The sequence below is a fragment of the Cottoperca gobio genome, chromosome 19 (assembly GCF_900634415.1).
Source record: "Cottoperca gobio chromosome 19, fCotGob3.1, whole genome shotgun sequence".
Classification (NCBI taxonomy): domain Eukaryota; kingdom Metazoa; phylum Chordata; class Actinopteri; order Perciformes; family Bovichtidae; genus Cottoperca; species Cottoperca gobio.
The window spans coordinates 10,369,907-10,386,316 of NC_041373.1; the positions used below are offsets into that span (position 1 = coordinate 10,369,907).

The 16,410-nt window shown below is 43.1% G+C and overlaps 1 protein-coding gene across 2 annotated transcripts in view; it reads right to left on the bottom strand.

The window, feature by feature from the left end:
- Window positions 1-16,410, bottom strand: part of dock1 (dedicator of cytokinesis 1) — a 156,482-nt gene that overhangs the window by 112,917 nt on the left and 27,155 nt on the right. For both annotated transcript variants that reach the window (XM_029455855.1, XM_029455854.1), the window contains exons 11-18: window positions 15,987-16,059; window positions 13,214-13,293; window positions 10,968-11,093; window positions 10,500-10,624; window positions 7,062-7,160; window positions 6,518-6,590; window positions 3,215-3,318; window positions 2,479-2,662 (exon numbers count right to left, since the gene is read on the bottom strand). In XM_029455855.1, coding sequence (XP_029311715.1) covers window positions 2,479-2,662; window positions 3,215-3,318; window positions 6,518-6,590; window positions 7,062-7,160; window positions 10,500-10,624; window positions 10,968-11,093; window positions 13,214-13,293; window positions 15,987-16,059 — 864 coding nt within the window. The remainder of the gene's footprint in view (window positions 1-2,478; window positions 2,663-3,214; window positions 3,319-6,517; window positions 6,591-7,061; window positions 7,161-10,499; window positions 10,625-10,967; window positions 11,094-13,213; window positions 13,294-15,986; window positions 16,060-16,410) is intronic.

Here is a 16,410-nt window from a genome sequence, read left to right on the forward strand (position 1 = left end):
GGGGTAAGTGTAGACATTCATTTCTCCTTCTATATTTTATACTGTACTTCTACAGTTGAGACGAGGGTTTGAGCTACTGACATTACTTTCTCATGTAATGAGTGTGCGCAGGCTCTGCTTCTGTAACTGAGGCTGCTGACATCACCACCCACCGAGCAGAGTGGGAGGGCACACACACGGCTGTATTTAAATGACAACTAATACCACAGACTAAACTTAATAACTCTCGAAGGGAACATTGCTTTAACGACACACAACGCCCCCCTCTTTTACACAATATACGCTTGCGGCACATCGTGACAAAAGTCTCCCCACAAGACGTCGAGCGAAGATCTAACTGTGGCCTGTTCGAGGCTTCATCTACGTTTATTATGCATTTTGTTTTAGGCTACATCAAGGAGAGCAACAATGACAAATCTGCTTCCCCCCCCCCATTGCAGGTATCTGTTACACAACAAGGATTTACCACAAGGTGAACCGAGGACTCTGCATTAGCATGTGGCTGGTAGAGGCTACTGAAGATTGATGCAGACAGCTGTTCCTCTTCTTCAAAGTCACTGTCAGGTGAAAATGTCAGTGAATCAAAATCAACAACCGTGCGACTGAGATGGTTCCATAATGCAAGAGGCGTACGAGTTTTTGCAACTCGAGACTGTTGTGATGCGAGCAGAGACATTAAAGTCACATTACCTGGAGTTTATAACCTCAGCTGCGGCGTCCATCATATTCACATTAGCAAACCAACAATGCAGTGCGCCTCTCTTCACGCAAAGAGAGGGCAAGAAACACAAGCTGTCAGACGACCACACGGCTTTAAAAGCAAAACTCCAGTTCGGCTAAACTTATCCGTCCATCATCGTTTACAGTCTTAACTCCCAGTTTGACTTTGACTTACTGTACTTGCCGTAGTGTCGCACGCAGTGAGGGTTTGGATTATCTGTCTGAACGTTAAAGCAACATGTTCCTAGATCTGAGCGATGTCATCACAAAAACAAAAAAGATTCAAGTTGTAATAAAGTGCCATTAACCTTTAGTAAGATGAAAAGATTTGGAGAAGGGGTGTTAATTATCATAAGGCCACGTATTTGGATTATATCATATTTCACACCTAAAAGGAGATTTAAAAAAAATAAAAAACAGGTTTGTAGTGCGTCTTTTATTTTGACTATAAAAGCTTTATTCAGTGAGTGCTCCGATGCTGCTCAAAAAACTTAAGTGCTCGACTGCACAAAACATTAATTTGTTTTAACTGTTCACTCCAAGCGTTTCCTTTCACGTTGGCCTTGTCTGACTATTTCAAATTATCTTTGAGCTACCGTTAATGAAAGCATGAGGGCATGATGTCCTCTCGTTATTCTGACAGGTTGCTGCTTTGGGCAGGTAAAACAATTCATTACTATTCCAGACAAAGTTAGCCTGTGGGGAATCTGTCCCTTCTTCCTTCTGACTCTCTTTCAGGCTGTGCTCAACAAGCACCGAGAAGAATGAGGAAGTAACAAAAGCGTTCAATTTGGCTCCAATTATAAAAATGGTGACTCAGTCCTGCACACCAAAATCAACAAAAGCAAAAGAAGCACAATGCATCGAGCACAGAGGAACGCAAAGCTAACCCAGGATGGTTCCGTTTAGAGTCACTGTGAAATCAGAGCTAGGAGTACGCGATGATCACACACACACACACACACACACACACACACACACACACACACACACACACACACACACACACACACACACACACACACACACACACACACACACACACACACACACACACACACACACACACACACACACACACACACACACACACAGAAGACAATCACAATGTTAAGAACACAGTCAGGAAATACCAACATGTCCAAAGAGGATTTACAGTAATGTCTGATTTAACACAAGAGGAGAAAATCCTTAATCCGCGAGCCACAGGGCAGGGACGGGGATTTCTTCACTTTAATAAGTGTACATCTTCTCAGCACCCTGGGAAATTACTCCACCTGACTGACAGCGGTAAACAGAGCAGAGCTGTCGTCCGCTCAGCAGAGATGGACTGAAATGCACTGACTGATAGGAGGGAGTTGAGGAAGAGAAAGTAGGTTATAAAAAGGAGAAGAGGAAGAAGGACGACCCTTGTGCGTGGGGGAAGCGGCCATCATGTGTACACGTGTGAAGTCCAGGTGGAAGGGCCGGAGGACGGCAACGACCCCAGAGTCCTACTTTAAAGTCATATTTGGTTCCTGTGCACGGATCATCCGTCTTTCAAAGTCAGAGGATGTGGCCCACAGCTGGTTTCAAAATCCTGGGTCTACCTGGCTAGAATTGATTTTAAGAAGTATCTTTTCTTCAGCGAGAGCTGCTGGAATTATGTCCAGGGGCGAGTCTGGTCGGGAGGTTGGTTGAGACATTTTAAGAACTTGAATGTCAAAAACTAAAATTTAAGAAGGCACAAAAGAATCGAAGCATAGAGGCGGGTGTTACCGTTCTGTGTGAGCTTGGTGGAGCAGACCAGGGTGGCGATCTGGAAGGAGTCCTTGCTGATGGTACAGTTGCCCAGGTTCTGGGAGTTTTTCCCGGTGGTGGAGTAGCCCTTCTCCTCCAGCTCCACCTTTGTGGCCGGCAGGTTCAGGTACAGAGAAGAGTCCTCCAGCTTCTTTGCTTCTGCCTGGATTTCCAGGGAAAGACAAAAGAAATCCATATGTGCTGTTTTTGTTGTAATGAAGAGTAACTAGTTATTATCTTTCTTTCTTTCTTTCTTTCTTCTTTCTTTCTTTATTGTTATATGCACTTTCTTCGTCTAAACTTGAAACTGTTTTTTCTGCCAGTTGCTGCATACGAGCTAAATAACAAAACAGTAACTTTGACTGACAACGGCGATGCAAAACATTAGAGAAAGAAAAATCTAATCGGGGGGATTTTATTTTTTCCACATTAACTTTTCAATTAAGATAAATTGGCACAGTAACACAAAGGTATCATTATACAAGGGATTCTAATTGGAAGGTAATTTAATTTCACTGAGGGGGTTGATGCGTACCAACTACACAATCCTCCATAGAAGGCAGTGAAGACATTATTACAGCGGCTCCTAATAAGACAGACCGATCTCTCACTCTGGACTCATCTCTGTAGTTGGCCGGCCCGGCAGGCAGGCAGGCAGCCAGTAACGGACATACCAGAGCTGACTTCTAACTGTTATGGGCTATTTCACATTTACCTTGTACACGATGAGATCGTGCTCGCCGTCCCTCAGAGTCGTCCCATCATACCTCATCAACTTCACGAAAGACAAGGCGAATATCTTCTCCGATTTATCTTTGGCTGTGGGAGGAAGAAAAGAAAAACATGAAGAAGGAAGACACAAAACATTTACATTTGAGATCCACTCTGTGTTCATGCATACTTCATTTTAGCTATATTTGCAAACTAATAGACCAATTCATATATATATATATATATATATTAATATATGCACAGTGCATGTTTATAGGTAAAGTGGGCATCTACAGTAAAAAGACAACATGGGAGCCGTTAGGAGACGGGCTCCGTTGCAGTAAACCATGCTGCAAGGCTTGCTTTACAACAAGTCATTAACTAGCTAGCAGACAAATAAAACAGATAATCCCAAATGTAAATCTCAGCACTACAGGCTCTGAGTCAGCTCCCGAGCGGGCACAAGGATCTACTGCTGCCTTCTGATGTCTGTGTTAATGCTGTGACGTGTCTGTGCATCAGTTGTTTGTTTATTTTCAACTGCAAATTAAATAATTATATATATATATATATATATATACACACTCTATAAATGTTCTTATAATTATATAAACTTTTAAGTGCATTACTGATATTCAAGCAACGAGGTTTGGATTGACAAATCACGTGTGTCCACTTCCTGTTAGCCCATGACTTGCACTTGATCTAAGGGCTGCAGCTGTGTCTCACACACACACACACACACACACACACAATTGTTGTAGGGAAGCGCTGCGTAAACAAGCTAAAGAGGTACGACTTTGTCCTGTAACCAAGTGTTTGTATACGGCCACATATATCATCATTGTGGATCGACAAGCTCAGATTTGCGTGCAGGGAGACGTGATTCATCGAAGTATCTCGCACATTCTATCTGCATAAATCCCCTCATTGGTTTGCTGCCTGCAGCCTCGCTGCTGAATAATTGCTGGGCTGGCTTGAGAAAAACCAGTGAAGGGAAAACACTGCACGCATGCCACACAGTTAAGAAATATTCATTAGTGAGTTCCTAAGGAGCAGAAACTCTCTGGTCACTTTCAAGACGGAGATACTTGTTTTTCTTTCAGCCAATCAAAATTATGTTTGTGTGGAAGTTCTGTAGACTAAGGTGGGCTGTCACTTCAGATATGTGTTGAGTGTATTGTGTCTACCCTCTACCCCACTCTCCAGGTAGTGGCATAATGACAGATGAAACAGAAGTGTAAAGATGGTGGGGATCTCTTACAGCCACGGCGGCGTCTGTGACAGCAGCCATCAGTCTGATGAGGCCTGACAATGTTAGAGTGGTCGTCTGATGCACTGTGTGAGAGCTGGCCTGATTCTGAACCAGGGGGCTGAGACACTGAGCACATGAGCTGCAGTAGTGGCCTTGATGAGCAGCTCTGTCACTCTGTGTTTCCACTAAAGGTTCAGTACTACTGTAGCTAGGAGCAGTGGAGGGAGCAGCAAGGACACAAGCAGAGGGTGGCAGAGGCAGACAACTGAAAGGACTTCATGTGACAGTCTCTGCTCTGCTTTTCTTCAAAAGCTCTTCACACGTAGAGAGATTCATATTCTCCCATTTCCTGGAAAAGCCATTTGCTGGTAACAATGTCGACATTATAGTTCAAGGTACTGTGATATCTGCATTCAGCCTTACAAGGATTCATATCACGGAGTAACTGATTACACAATAGGTCATGTGTTACACTAGTATCCTAGGTATGGTCAGGGTTTGGAGTATCCCTGTCATGTGCTTGAACATGTAAACATTCTAGTTTCAGAAATCTACAAGAGTTGGAGTATCTAGTTGCGATTATTGTATATATTGCATATGATTCACAATATGGGAGGGATTGAGCACTTTTGCATCATTATTCTCATTGAAAAATACATTGAAATGATCATGGAGGGATTTTTTGGGAAGATCTGTGCCAAACAAAGATTTTATTTTAAGCCTGTAGAATACGATTTGTAAGCCAGGACATCTCTGCCGCACTATACTTAATTCAGAATGGTATAAATTTTGCCACATTAACTATCATTCTGGGTGTGACAACAATCATTTCCACATTAATATGAGAGATTAAGTTAGCTGCACGGTGATAGGGAAGACGAACTTGTGATCAAATGGAGAAGTTAAATCCAGCAGTAAATGCAACAGATGTCACAATGTTTACAGGCAGACAGAAAAATCCAAAAAAAGGGTAACTTTGTGGGTGCAGCATCAACAAAGTGGCTTGACGCCTGCACAGATGCAGACAATCAATCAGAAGCTTTGGAAGTTAGACTCGTGCGTACAGGGATGTGAATGACCAGGTGTCACTGTAATGGGATAGAAGTGTAAACACACTCACTTGATGGGGAAATACAAGACGCACCACACACAAACCTATATAATCCAGCAGATCTCTTTCGGTTGTTAATTGTCAGGCGAGTTAAAGTTAGCAGCATCAGCGTGCCCCTGCAGTCGCAGAGTCACTTGAGGTGAGCCAGTTTCTAAAGCAACCATTACAGCATGATAAGTTTCAAAGGCATCCCTCGTAACAGCATTAGTTTCCCGCAGAAGCAAGGTGCCAAGCATGACGAGAAGGCTTTCCAAAGTGGATTATAAGCCAGCGCCGAGCTGTGAGACCTGGTCTTTTTCCACCAAACCACCTGCATGTAGGCGAGACGCAAACAGAGCTGAAGGATTTTTGGAACGGGAAGATGACGGCAGCTGCAGATTACTTTAGGGAAAAGGTATATTTTCCCGTGCTGATATCCGCCCAATTCTGCGCCAAATGAATTGCTTGTTTAATACATACATACATACACCTGTCGTGGCTCTCATTACCCCACCAAATCATTTTTTTCGCCTGGCCTGGCCATGTGGCAGACAGATGGGATGGCATTGCTGCCAGTACCAGGCTTTCCTGCCCTCTACACCCCCAAAATTAGAAAGGATGTTTAAAAAAAAAAAACCCAGAAGGACATGCAACACTGGCTGCATTCAGCTCGACACTGGTCCCAATAAACAAACGAATCCCCGCAGGCATTTTTCACATCCCAGCTGTAGTCTCTGACAAGCCACTTCATGATACTGCTTTGAGCATGGGCAGACTAATACCTCTGATTGATGTGACAAAGGGTGAGCTTCAAAGAATCTATCACAGTGCAGCACATCTGCTCCGATTTGGATACCTTCCATTATTTTTTGTTGTTGTTGTTGTTGCGGCCGACAGATTAGCCAATTGTGCAGCTGGTCATCGGCAAAACGGATTATTCACACGCTGACATTTGTACTCACAGTCCTGCGATGAGCGGTGGCGAAAGGTGAACCGCAAGTGGCTTCGGTTCACGTCTTCAATGGGGATAGCAACCTGAGACAAGGGGCAGAAAGCGACAGTGTGAACTCACTCACGGAGCAGATTTAGTTTACTCTAAAGTTTCATATCATTTAGAAATCAGTTCAAACTTAATGGCACGTAGCATGTTTTACAAAATGGTAGTAATTTGTAGTAAATGAGCTAAAATATGCTAAATCTAAATGTTTAGGGTCCTTAAAGTAGCTCACATTTCTGCTGCCACCACATTAATCATTTCATCTACTGTGTGGTTTAATATTGATCAGTGTCTTTCTATGCTTCAAAGCTTCATGGGTGAATATCCGCCTGACACCACACTGTTCATTCTACAGACTACTTACTGGCGATGGAAACCTGTGTTGTGATGAATAATGGATTTGAGAACGATATCAAAAAGGGTGGCATTGCAGTCGAGGCAGAAAATAATGACTAAAATATTATAATATTCGGGATAACCGAGAAGAAAAGGCAAGGAGGTAGACGCACCTTTATAGTTTCAAACCAGCGTGGCTGCTTCACTTGGTAGTAGATAACAGACTTGTACTCATTGATCCCCTCATCTCCAGCGCCAGGGAAGATCACATTCTAGATACAGAGAAAGAGAAGATCCAAGTAAGAAGCAATGCGAATGCTCATCTCCTGGCATAACTGTGAGTTCATTCAACGTGGCAAAATCATGAGGGTTGAGCTTTTATCACAGTCAAAAACATTAGCACACTCGCCGCGTGTGGAAAAGTGAGCGCCACTTATTTCATAGAAACGTAGTCTGTGGAGCACAAAGCCCATCGAGCAGAATGGCCTTTAAAAGTCTGGATGCACTTCATGCATGCCCACCTGCCTGCCGGCTGCCAATCCGATGACAGCTTTGTGGAAATAAGAAATAAATTAGAAATAAATTATTTAAAAAAAAGAAAGAAAAAAGGAGGGGCAGTGGCTCTCCCGTGCAGTGAGAAGTGGAGGGGGAGCCAGGTGCGGGGAAGCGGACCAGCTGGTACTGATGGATCCAGCCATGTAAATTGGTCTTCCTAGTTGCTCCTCTGAGTTGCTACAATAGGTCAGAGTGCGCAATGTAAAATACTAAGCGCCCCCAGGGGAGTTTTGGCACGAGGGGCTGGAGTGACAGCGGATGGCATGCACGCCTTGTTTTCTATCAATCTGTGCTCAGCCAGCCTAGCTCTTTCCTCCCACTGCTCCAGCTGGATACCCTGCCCTGCTGCTGCTAAAATACTCCATCACTAATGGCTTCTGACAACCAGCAATTATGAGGAATAACAGGACCCGTCTCCCAGAGCCCCGCTGAGCAGATCTAGGGCGGGGGGGGGGGGGGGCAGGTGCGAGATCTAGCAACTCTTCCCCTTCCACTAAAAAAGGCCAGGATTCAAAGGGCGAGGTCCAGCTGAAGGTGAGAGGGGTTTCACTGTGTCAAGGTGATAAGAGGTCACTGTCCCGCCTCTCACTACACAACATCACACGGGTTTTGAGACAGAAAGAGACCAGAGAAGAATGGAGGAGATAAGCAGACGACACGCTTAGAAAGATCCAGAGAAAAAAAGCCACGAAAAGTGAAACTTTATAATTAAACCTATTAGAAAACTTCCCTCATTTGTCAGTAACTACATTTTTGCTGTTTTTAAGTGCCTTGTGTATAAAAAGGTTTCTTTATTATACAACATAAATTGCTTGATGAAAACATCACCTTTTTTTCTTTTCCCCCTTTGAGAGGAAGTCGTTGTTGTGACCCCAATCAAAATTAAATAGAAAGTTTCTATTATGAAATATCATACAGAAACAGCACCAACGTTAAAGTGACAGCGTCTCTCATCTCAGACTTTTCCTTTCTGCCAATTAAAAAGAGGAAGAATTTAACCAATTACTTCTGATCTGAGGTATTTTACTGGCACTGAGAGAAAATCAAACCTGTTTGCTGAACTGTCAATGCAACAGGCTATTCATACGCCTCATCTCTACTATAATAAACACATTGTGGTAGAACTTGTAGTATAACATGTATATTAAAAGCAGAAGAGAAGTGCACTCAAATATAAACTATTCTGTTCAATTCTGTAAGTCACAATGAGACATCTTGTCTAGCAATGAGACGACCGATCATTGTCTGTATTGTCGGTAAAAATCTGACAGAAGACAAGATTCATCGCCGCTTCCTGCTACTCCAGAACTGCATAATCACCACAGATGCACTTCCTGCCTGCTGGGCCAAATCACAGACGAAGCCTCCCAATCGGAGACTAATGTGTATAATTGAGGCAGCTAAGGGTAATAGCACTCTCCTCTGATTGGCTGTTTGCAGGAGGCATCCGCATGTGTCAACTCAAAAATCACTCCTCCATCATCGGTCCTTGTAACTTCCACTCTGAACACACGGGCATAACAGCGTTAATACCGCTAGGAAAACTAAAATCGTTCACAAACAGGTGAGCACATTTCTCCCGGAGACAAACACCTCCTGCCCTCGGGTCCTCCGACATACTCGTCATGTCCAACTCCTCTGAATCTCTCATATCTCCCATTAACTGATAACCTCTGCAGAACAAGAGGAAAAGTCAAGAAGAGCGTTACAATAATTAAACATGAGAGAAAAGGAGGGGACTCCTGATGAAACAAAGGCTTTGTTAGGACATCAGACAAATTGGAACATGATTCAAAAGAAGACAACACTCAGCAGAAGTTCATGAAATATGTTCCAACTTGTAAATTAGCAGCCACTATAATGATTTGTATCTTTCTGCTTTGCAATTCATTGTGTTAAGCTGCAAACGTGGATGTCAGACGACTTTGCTGTCAATACAATCTAAACCACCAAAATATAATTGAATGATCTTTGTGCCATGGGCTGCGAATATCATCCAAATAAATATGCAACATTTTGAGACATGCTTTTTAACAAACACAAATGATCCTTCCAACTTTATGAGCACAGGAGGCTGATTTAACATCTCTCATCACTTTAAAGGGATAGTTTATAGTTTATTTAGATATTTATCCAGTCGGTGTGTTATCTACTGTAGATGGCAGTCAGCACAAACCCCAGTTTGGAAAACAAGACAGGAGTCCAGACACAGAAGCAAAGCAATTTGCTGTATTGCAATGATGCTGGAGGCAGCAGCACATGTTTAGCCACCGACAAAGAGGATTTCCTAGCTTCACCTTGCCGTCAGACAGCCCTTTCTGATGTGGATCTGAAGCAGTCATCTATGCTTTCTTCAAAGTCACCAGACTCCATTGACAAAAACAGTGATTTTACCTTGCAGAACACACAGGCGTTGCTGGTCTACCGCTGCCTCCATCGGTTAGTTTGTTTAGGTCATTGTGTGACTTTGGCGTTTAAAAAGAGTTAATTTGGATTCACAAGAGTCACACAATAACACAAGGTTAATAACTACAATTAGTTTATTTAATGAATTTAGTTAGTTTATTAGTAATCGTCATGTTTAGCGTACACATTTTTGAGTCATGGCTAAAAACACTGAATAATCACAGTTTTGCTGACATTACCTCATTCAACCCCACTGCAAAACCACTGTACTATCCCTTTAAACTTTAAAACTATGCTGCCTGTATTGCCTGTCCGCATGCTTGGGTCTGTAAGTGACTCTGACAATGACAAATGCTAATTCCTGCAGTGGTGAGGCAGATTTTAGGCTAGTCAATCAACCACAAAGCACCAATATTGCATTCTGTCATTTTTGACTGGTGGCGAAGGCGCACAGTCTGGCCTGTGTATCACACTGCTTTATAGGAGTCCTGGTCAGTTAAGCAGCGTGCCGAGCTGTGCGAGATTAAAGAAAGCCTGCTAAATCACCGACTGTCTGAGAGACCGATCGGCTGTAGCACTTGTGTCCCGGACGCTGAAAATGAGCTGAACCCAGGAGAAATAGTAAATAAGTTGACGTTTCTCAGTCGTACCTCTAGTTTCTTGCCGTCCTCGTCATAAACAGACATTGTCACTTCGACGTTTTTGGGCGTGGTCTTGCTCCCCTTGTCAAAATCCCCCAGAGCCAGAGTCACGTAGATGTCGTTTCGCACGTCACCTTAAGGAAAAGAGAAACGAGCAGGTCAGATGGGAGGAACTCCTCAATTTTAATGGTTTTGGTGGAGCTCAGGTTCAACCTTTAAATGAATAATACTGCAACTCATTACATCCCAGGTGGCATTAGTGGATATTTGGCACCATGCACTTCAGTCCATTAAATAACTAATGTCTTCATCAAACCTTAATTAAGTGCGATATGTTTTTTTTCTCCCTCACTCACAGTTTGGAAAATAGTAGCTCTTAATTCTAAAATCACTTTCTGAATGAATGAGGAGTTGTTTTTTTAAAAAGGAGACTTTCAGAGACAAGCAGCCAAGGTCAAGCTTCTTTAAACTCTCAACCTGGCATGATGATCTCCGGAAAGCCCATTTTGCGAGCCACAGCTGTTGACCGGTCGACCAGGTGAGGGAAGTCCTTCCTTATCTGATGGATGTCTCCAGGAAGCAGCTTCAGAGTCACCCACAGGCCTGGTGAGGAATTCAAGGCATGAGAGGTGAGGGACGGAGATAACGTCAAGAGAAGACAGCGTGAGAGCAAACCTCAGGAAAATACTAAAAAGAGAATTATTCTTGTGTTTTGTTGCCGTTAGTCGTCAGAGTGACATCTAAGCTCGAGGGCAAGAGACTAAATAGAAGCTACCCTCAAGCATGTGATTAGGAAAACATCATAACATGAGGAAACAAATGTGCGTGTGTTTTTCTTTGTGCTGTTAAAAGTGCAGTATACTGTGGAGAGTGTTCTCATAACTACAAAATCTATATCTGGTGACATTAAAGAGCTGGAGTCATTGTAACGGCAACAAAAGAAAATATTTGATTCATGTGTTGAGGGCAGATGGTTGATGCCGGTTTGACATCTACCATACTGCCTGTAAATGAGCACATTGCATTTCCTTTGTGGAAGACTGTCATTATTATTGGTTATATAAACGTTCTTCTTCTAAAAACGTTATATATATATATATATATATATACTGTAATTGGAAATAAAAGTGCTACTTCTAAAGCACCAATACTGTGGAGGATAAAATAAAAAGGTTTATGTTTTTCCATAACAAACAAAACAGTCACTTGGTGTCCCAATAAAGATTAAAAAATATATATATATTGTTTCCTGTTCTTCAGGATAATGTCCCTTGTGTCCCAGATTGTTTCTTTAGGCACTATTTATTTTAATATGAGAATAAGTGGCATTAATGATAGGATATTTAAACCGTGCAGTGATTCTCACTTATATAATTGGTCTTGGAGAGGCCTGAGAGTGTGAAGCTTTAGAGGCTGTGGCTCTGAATAACTTTGAAACAAAAGGGCCTTCAGGGGACTTTCATGGGTCATATTTCTTAACAATTTAACACCAGTAGCTGCCCTGCTTTACTCCTGGTTGGGAGGAAAGCGTCGTTTAATGTTCCAGCTTTTGCACACTTTATATTCTCTCAGGAAAAGCAAAGCAGCATAGATGCATACCTCTGAACAAGACAGAAGGGGGGGGGGGGGGTCCAATTAAAGCAGTCATCCTGCAGTGCGCCACAGTGAGTGATGCATGTGAACCCTGAGGCTTTATTCACTTTCACTTTACAGGCCCCATATTGTTATGAGTGACACATCTCTCGCTCGGCACGCTGGAAGCCTTTTTGAGACGCGAGTGTGACCGAAACAGCTGCTCTCAGTGCTCCGCTGTTCGTCCCAGTGTGGGCCGGAGCAAAGCTGACATTTATCCAAGTACATCTTCATAGGGCGTGACAATACCATGGAGGCTGTCATGTTGCCAGCACAAATCCTAATGTTGCTCTTCTAACCACAGATGTCAAAACACTAATAAGATCAGGTCTTCGCTGAAGACTCAGCAGCTTAATTAACAACTGGATTACTTACATTCCGTCGTCATGGTGACGAGGGCAACTATTTTTAGTGTGATTTATAGAGCGAACACTTGACAAAGAATTATGTTCATTTTAGCAAAAGACGAACAGTTTTCACTCCCTGCCAGTTAAATTGTGTGGGGGGGGGGGGTGGTACTTTGAATGAGCAGATCTAAAAATGTAGTATGAAAGAAAATCATAGCGGTACAGTGAGATGATGTCGAGGTTACATTTATTATTACCCTCCAAGCTTAATTACAATCCTCCCTTCTAAAATATTTAGCAGAGATGAAGGATGAATAAAGAACGTGGATAATAGCTCTTCACAAAAGGTGCAATGCCAACGTCGAGTGGAGCCAAGAGAAGCTGAAGGAAACACGCACACGTTTGATTTGACTAAGTTCTATTAGAATCTTTGGGAGATCGTACGTTAATACGTTTCCTAGTGAAGACAATATGTGCCAAAACACATTTTATTTATTAAAAAATGTTGCATCAGTGTTATGAATGTGTGGCTTGTCCTGGCGTAATACCAAGTTGCCTTTAACTGAGCACTGCTGGATGTTTGGCCACTTTGTGAACATTACAGCGTTAACATTTTCAGATCCAGGTTGGATTCTCATCAGCTCCTGATTCCGTATAATCAATTTACAACATGAATAAGAAACACTTTATTGATTGTAGTTTCCTCCTCGTCCCTGCTTCTTGTGTCTGAACCTTGCACTGTACCTTGGCCCTTGTGATTGACCTCTTTGGCGGTGATAACTTTGTTGATGACTGTCTGGAGGAAGTCGTTCTCCCCTGCCACCCTGGGTGAAAAACGGGAGATGTTCAGCTGCTTGTGGCGAATGGCGTCATCCAACGCTAGCCTGCAGTATGCACACGACAGGCAAACACCACAGGGAAGAAGAGATGGGGGAGAAAGAGGAGGAGGAGGAGGAGGAGGAGGAGCGGGGCAGAAGAGCCAGAGAGTGACGGTTGTGAGGAGGGGAGTGGGAAGAAAGAGAGACGAAGAGACAGAAAACAGAGAGAGACACACGGAAGAGTGATGCGAATGCCGTGACAGACACAAAGCCACTTGTTAGCAGTTGACAGTGAGGCAGGACGCGTGATGAAAGAAACACAGAGAAATCATCGTTTAGGAAATTATGCCCAGTCAGCATTCACACTAAAATCAGGCGCAGCATCTTCCTATACATTTTAATGAACAACAAAAAACCCGCAATGGACTGCGGCACAGGTTGAAACAGAATCGACTTTTGGAGAGAGGGAACCTGACGTCACTCTACGGTGACCCATCGTGTTACCGCCGCTCTGCAGCTGTACAGCCCTGAGATAACTGGGTGTGTGGATGCTGTAGCCCCACTGGAGCGGAGTGAAGCTTGACCAGCCAGCAAAGGTTTTCAAAGCGGGCGATAAACTCAAGACTCTACCAAGTCCAAAACTAAAATTCCAAATGTAAAGTCATGTTTTATTTTGTTTGTACAACATCTTGTTGTGGATGTATAAAGAGAACTGGATACAGGAACAGTGTCATGGTTTAATGGCCAACCGGTGGAATTACACCTGCCGGGTCCGTCACGTGATGCCACTGAGACTTACTTTGTGAAAGAAACGTCTGTAAATCAGCAGATCATTGTTTTGAATACATCAACTTCCCAGTGCGAACACTTAAATACCTCTTATTTATATAAGTCCTAAAAGTTGTTAAATACACGATTAGCCGAGTCCAGGGAAATAATGAAGTGTGGTTAGGAGCAGACCTGAGACGGGTTTTAAAGGAAACGCTTGTACCCGTCACTTCCTTGGCTTCATGTGCCACCGAGCAACTTTCATAGTAAATGAACAGGACACCCCACCTCCCCCCCTCCTACCCTCCAACACGGCATCAAGTTCTATTTCTACTCCATGGTTGAGACAAGTGACGTACAGAGCATAAGAAAGTAGCAGATGTGATCTGGGAAGCACCACATGTGTGGCAGCTGTGAGAGAAATGTGTGCAGTTGGCGGGGATGCCATCTGCAGTATAGAGGACTCTAAACAAGCACAAGAAGTAGAGCATGGAGGAGAAGACAGCAGTGAATGATGTCAGCATGGAAGAAGCAGTAAAAAAAAAAGATCTCTGTCACTCCGGGCTGTCTTCAGTGCCTCCCACCTCGAGTCCAAAACCAATCCAAGCAAGGAAGTAGAATAAAGGGGACAGCAGAAGTTTGGACATTCACGGGACAAAACATTGTAGGACAACAGGAACGAGGCAGATTCTCCCTTAAACTTGCAATAATAACATTTTTGAATGGATTGGGATTTGATTTTTACAGTTGGACACAGTGGGATATTGAAACGTTTTTCTTTTCACTTAAGATTATTGGATTTAAAAATGCCAGAAAATGGGGGAAAAGGTCCATTAGATGTTAGATCCAACTAACAGCGACGATATAAAGCAAAAATCAGGAGCAAGTCCCAACATTTGAGAAGCTGCATTTAGAGAATGTTTGGAATAAAATGATCAACTAATCGATCACTTCAGCACAATGTGAAACTCTGAACTTTGAGATCTTAACGAGAATTGTTTTAACATGCCAGAGATAAGCTCAACTCAGTCTCGGACTTGTAACGAAGGGATGTCAGGGACGAACAAGAACGACAAACTATCTCAGCAAGATTTTTGATCTATCTAGTCCATTTCTGAAAACCATTTTCCACTTCTGTTTGGATTACCAGGGGTCCGTCCAAATTACAAACCAACCCTAAATGGTTTTCTGCCTCTGCTGGCCTTGAAAACACACACACACACACATGATTATCACACTCCAGCTGCACTATGAGTATACGAGGCAAGACAGAGGAGTCAGCAGAGAGGGGTCACACACACACACACACACACACACACACACACACACACACACACACATACACACACACACACACACACACACACTAATGGGTTGTGGAACTGCCATTTCAAAACTTCAGTTAAAATTTAGTAGCAAATATTCACACTTGGGACATAAATAACGCCTTGTAGAACCGGTTATTATCTTCACACCGGTAGCCTCTAATTTCCATGATTTATGCCCACAGATAAAAGTGTTAAGTGAGGTGATCTGCCAGCTAAACTGCCTGAATCTGAAGCCTTTCCAATTATGCAGGAAATCACGTTAAGGAAAAGGTTACTCTGGCTCTGTACGCAGTCCTACGAGAATGGCAGCAGTTAATGAGATTGCCTTAATTGAGTCGGCGGGGAATAGGGGAGCACTACCGTCTTAAAAACCCCCGCTAATCCGGTGTCAAGAATTCAAGACTTCAAAATGAAATAAAATACAACCGCCGCGTCCTTAACATACTGTACATACTCACAAAAAAAAAGGAAATAAGTGTAAGAGCAGAACTTTATCAGCTTTTGTTATTGTTTTACGCAACATTATATCCCAAGCAGAAAGGAACTATCTGCTCCCTTGTGTGTAAATGTGATTTATTTTGTGCAGCTGAACAATCCACTTACGGCTGGAATGGGATAAAGTGCTGCTTGTCCTCATCGTCTATTTTGCCCGTTATGATGTCAGTGACATCCATTACTGTGGAAACACAAAGAGAGACGGTTAAAACATTCTCAAGGCCTGCAGAGTACAGCACGGCTGTGAAAGAGCCACAGCACTGCATGACAAGGACACATCAGGGGGGGTGGAAGCAGCCAACGGTGGCTCTCCTTCAACGAGCAGCGTTTCTGTGACCTGCGTCGTGTTCCCGAGAAGCAGAAGAAAGTCTGTGAAACAAATGATGGGATATCATAGCGTAAAGAGTAACTCAACAAACCCAGATAATCTCGTTTTTGCTGACCTCCTGTGGTTTCATTTCTCACGTTGCTGAAGTGACGTACACCCTGGGACATCTTTGTTGGGTGTGGTTACACTTCTGACGGTTGTGTG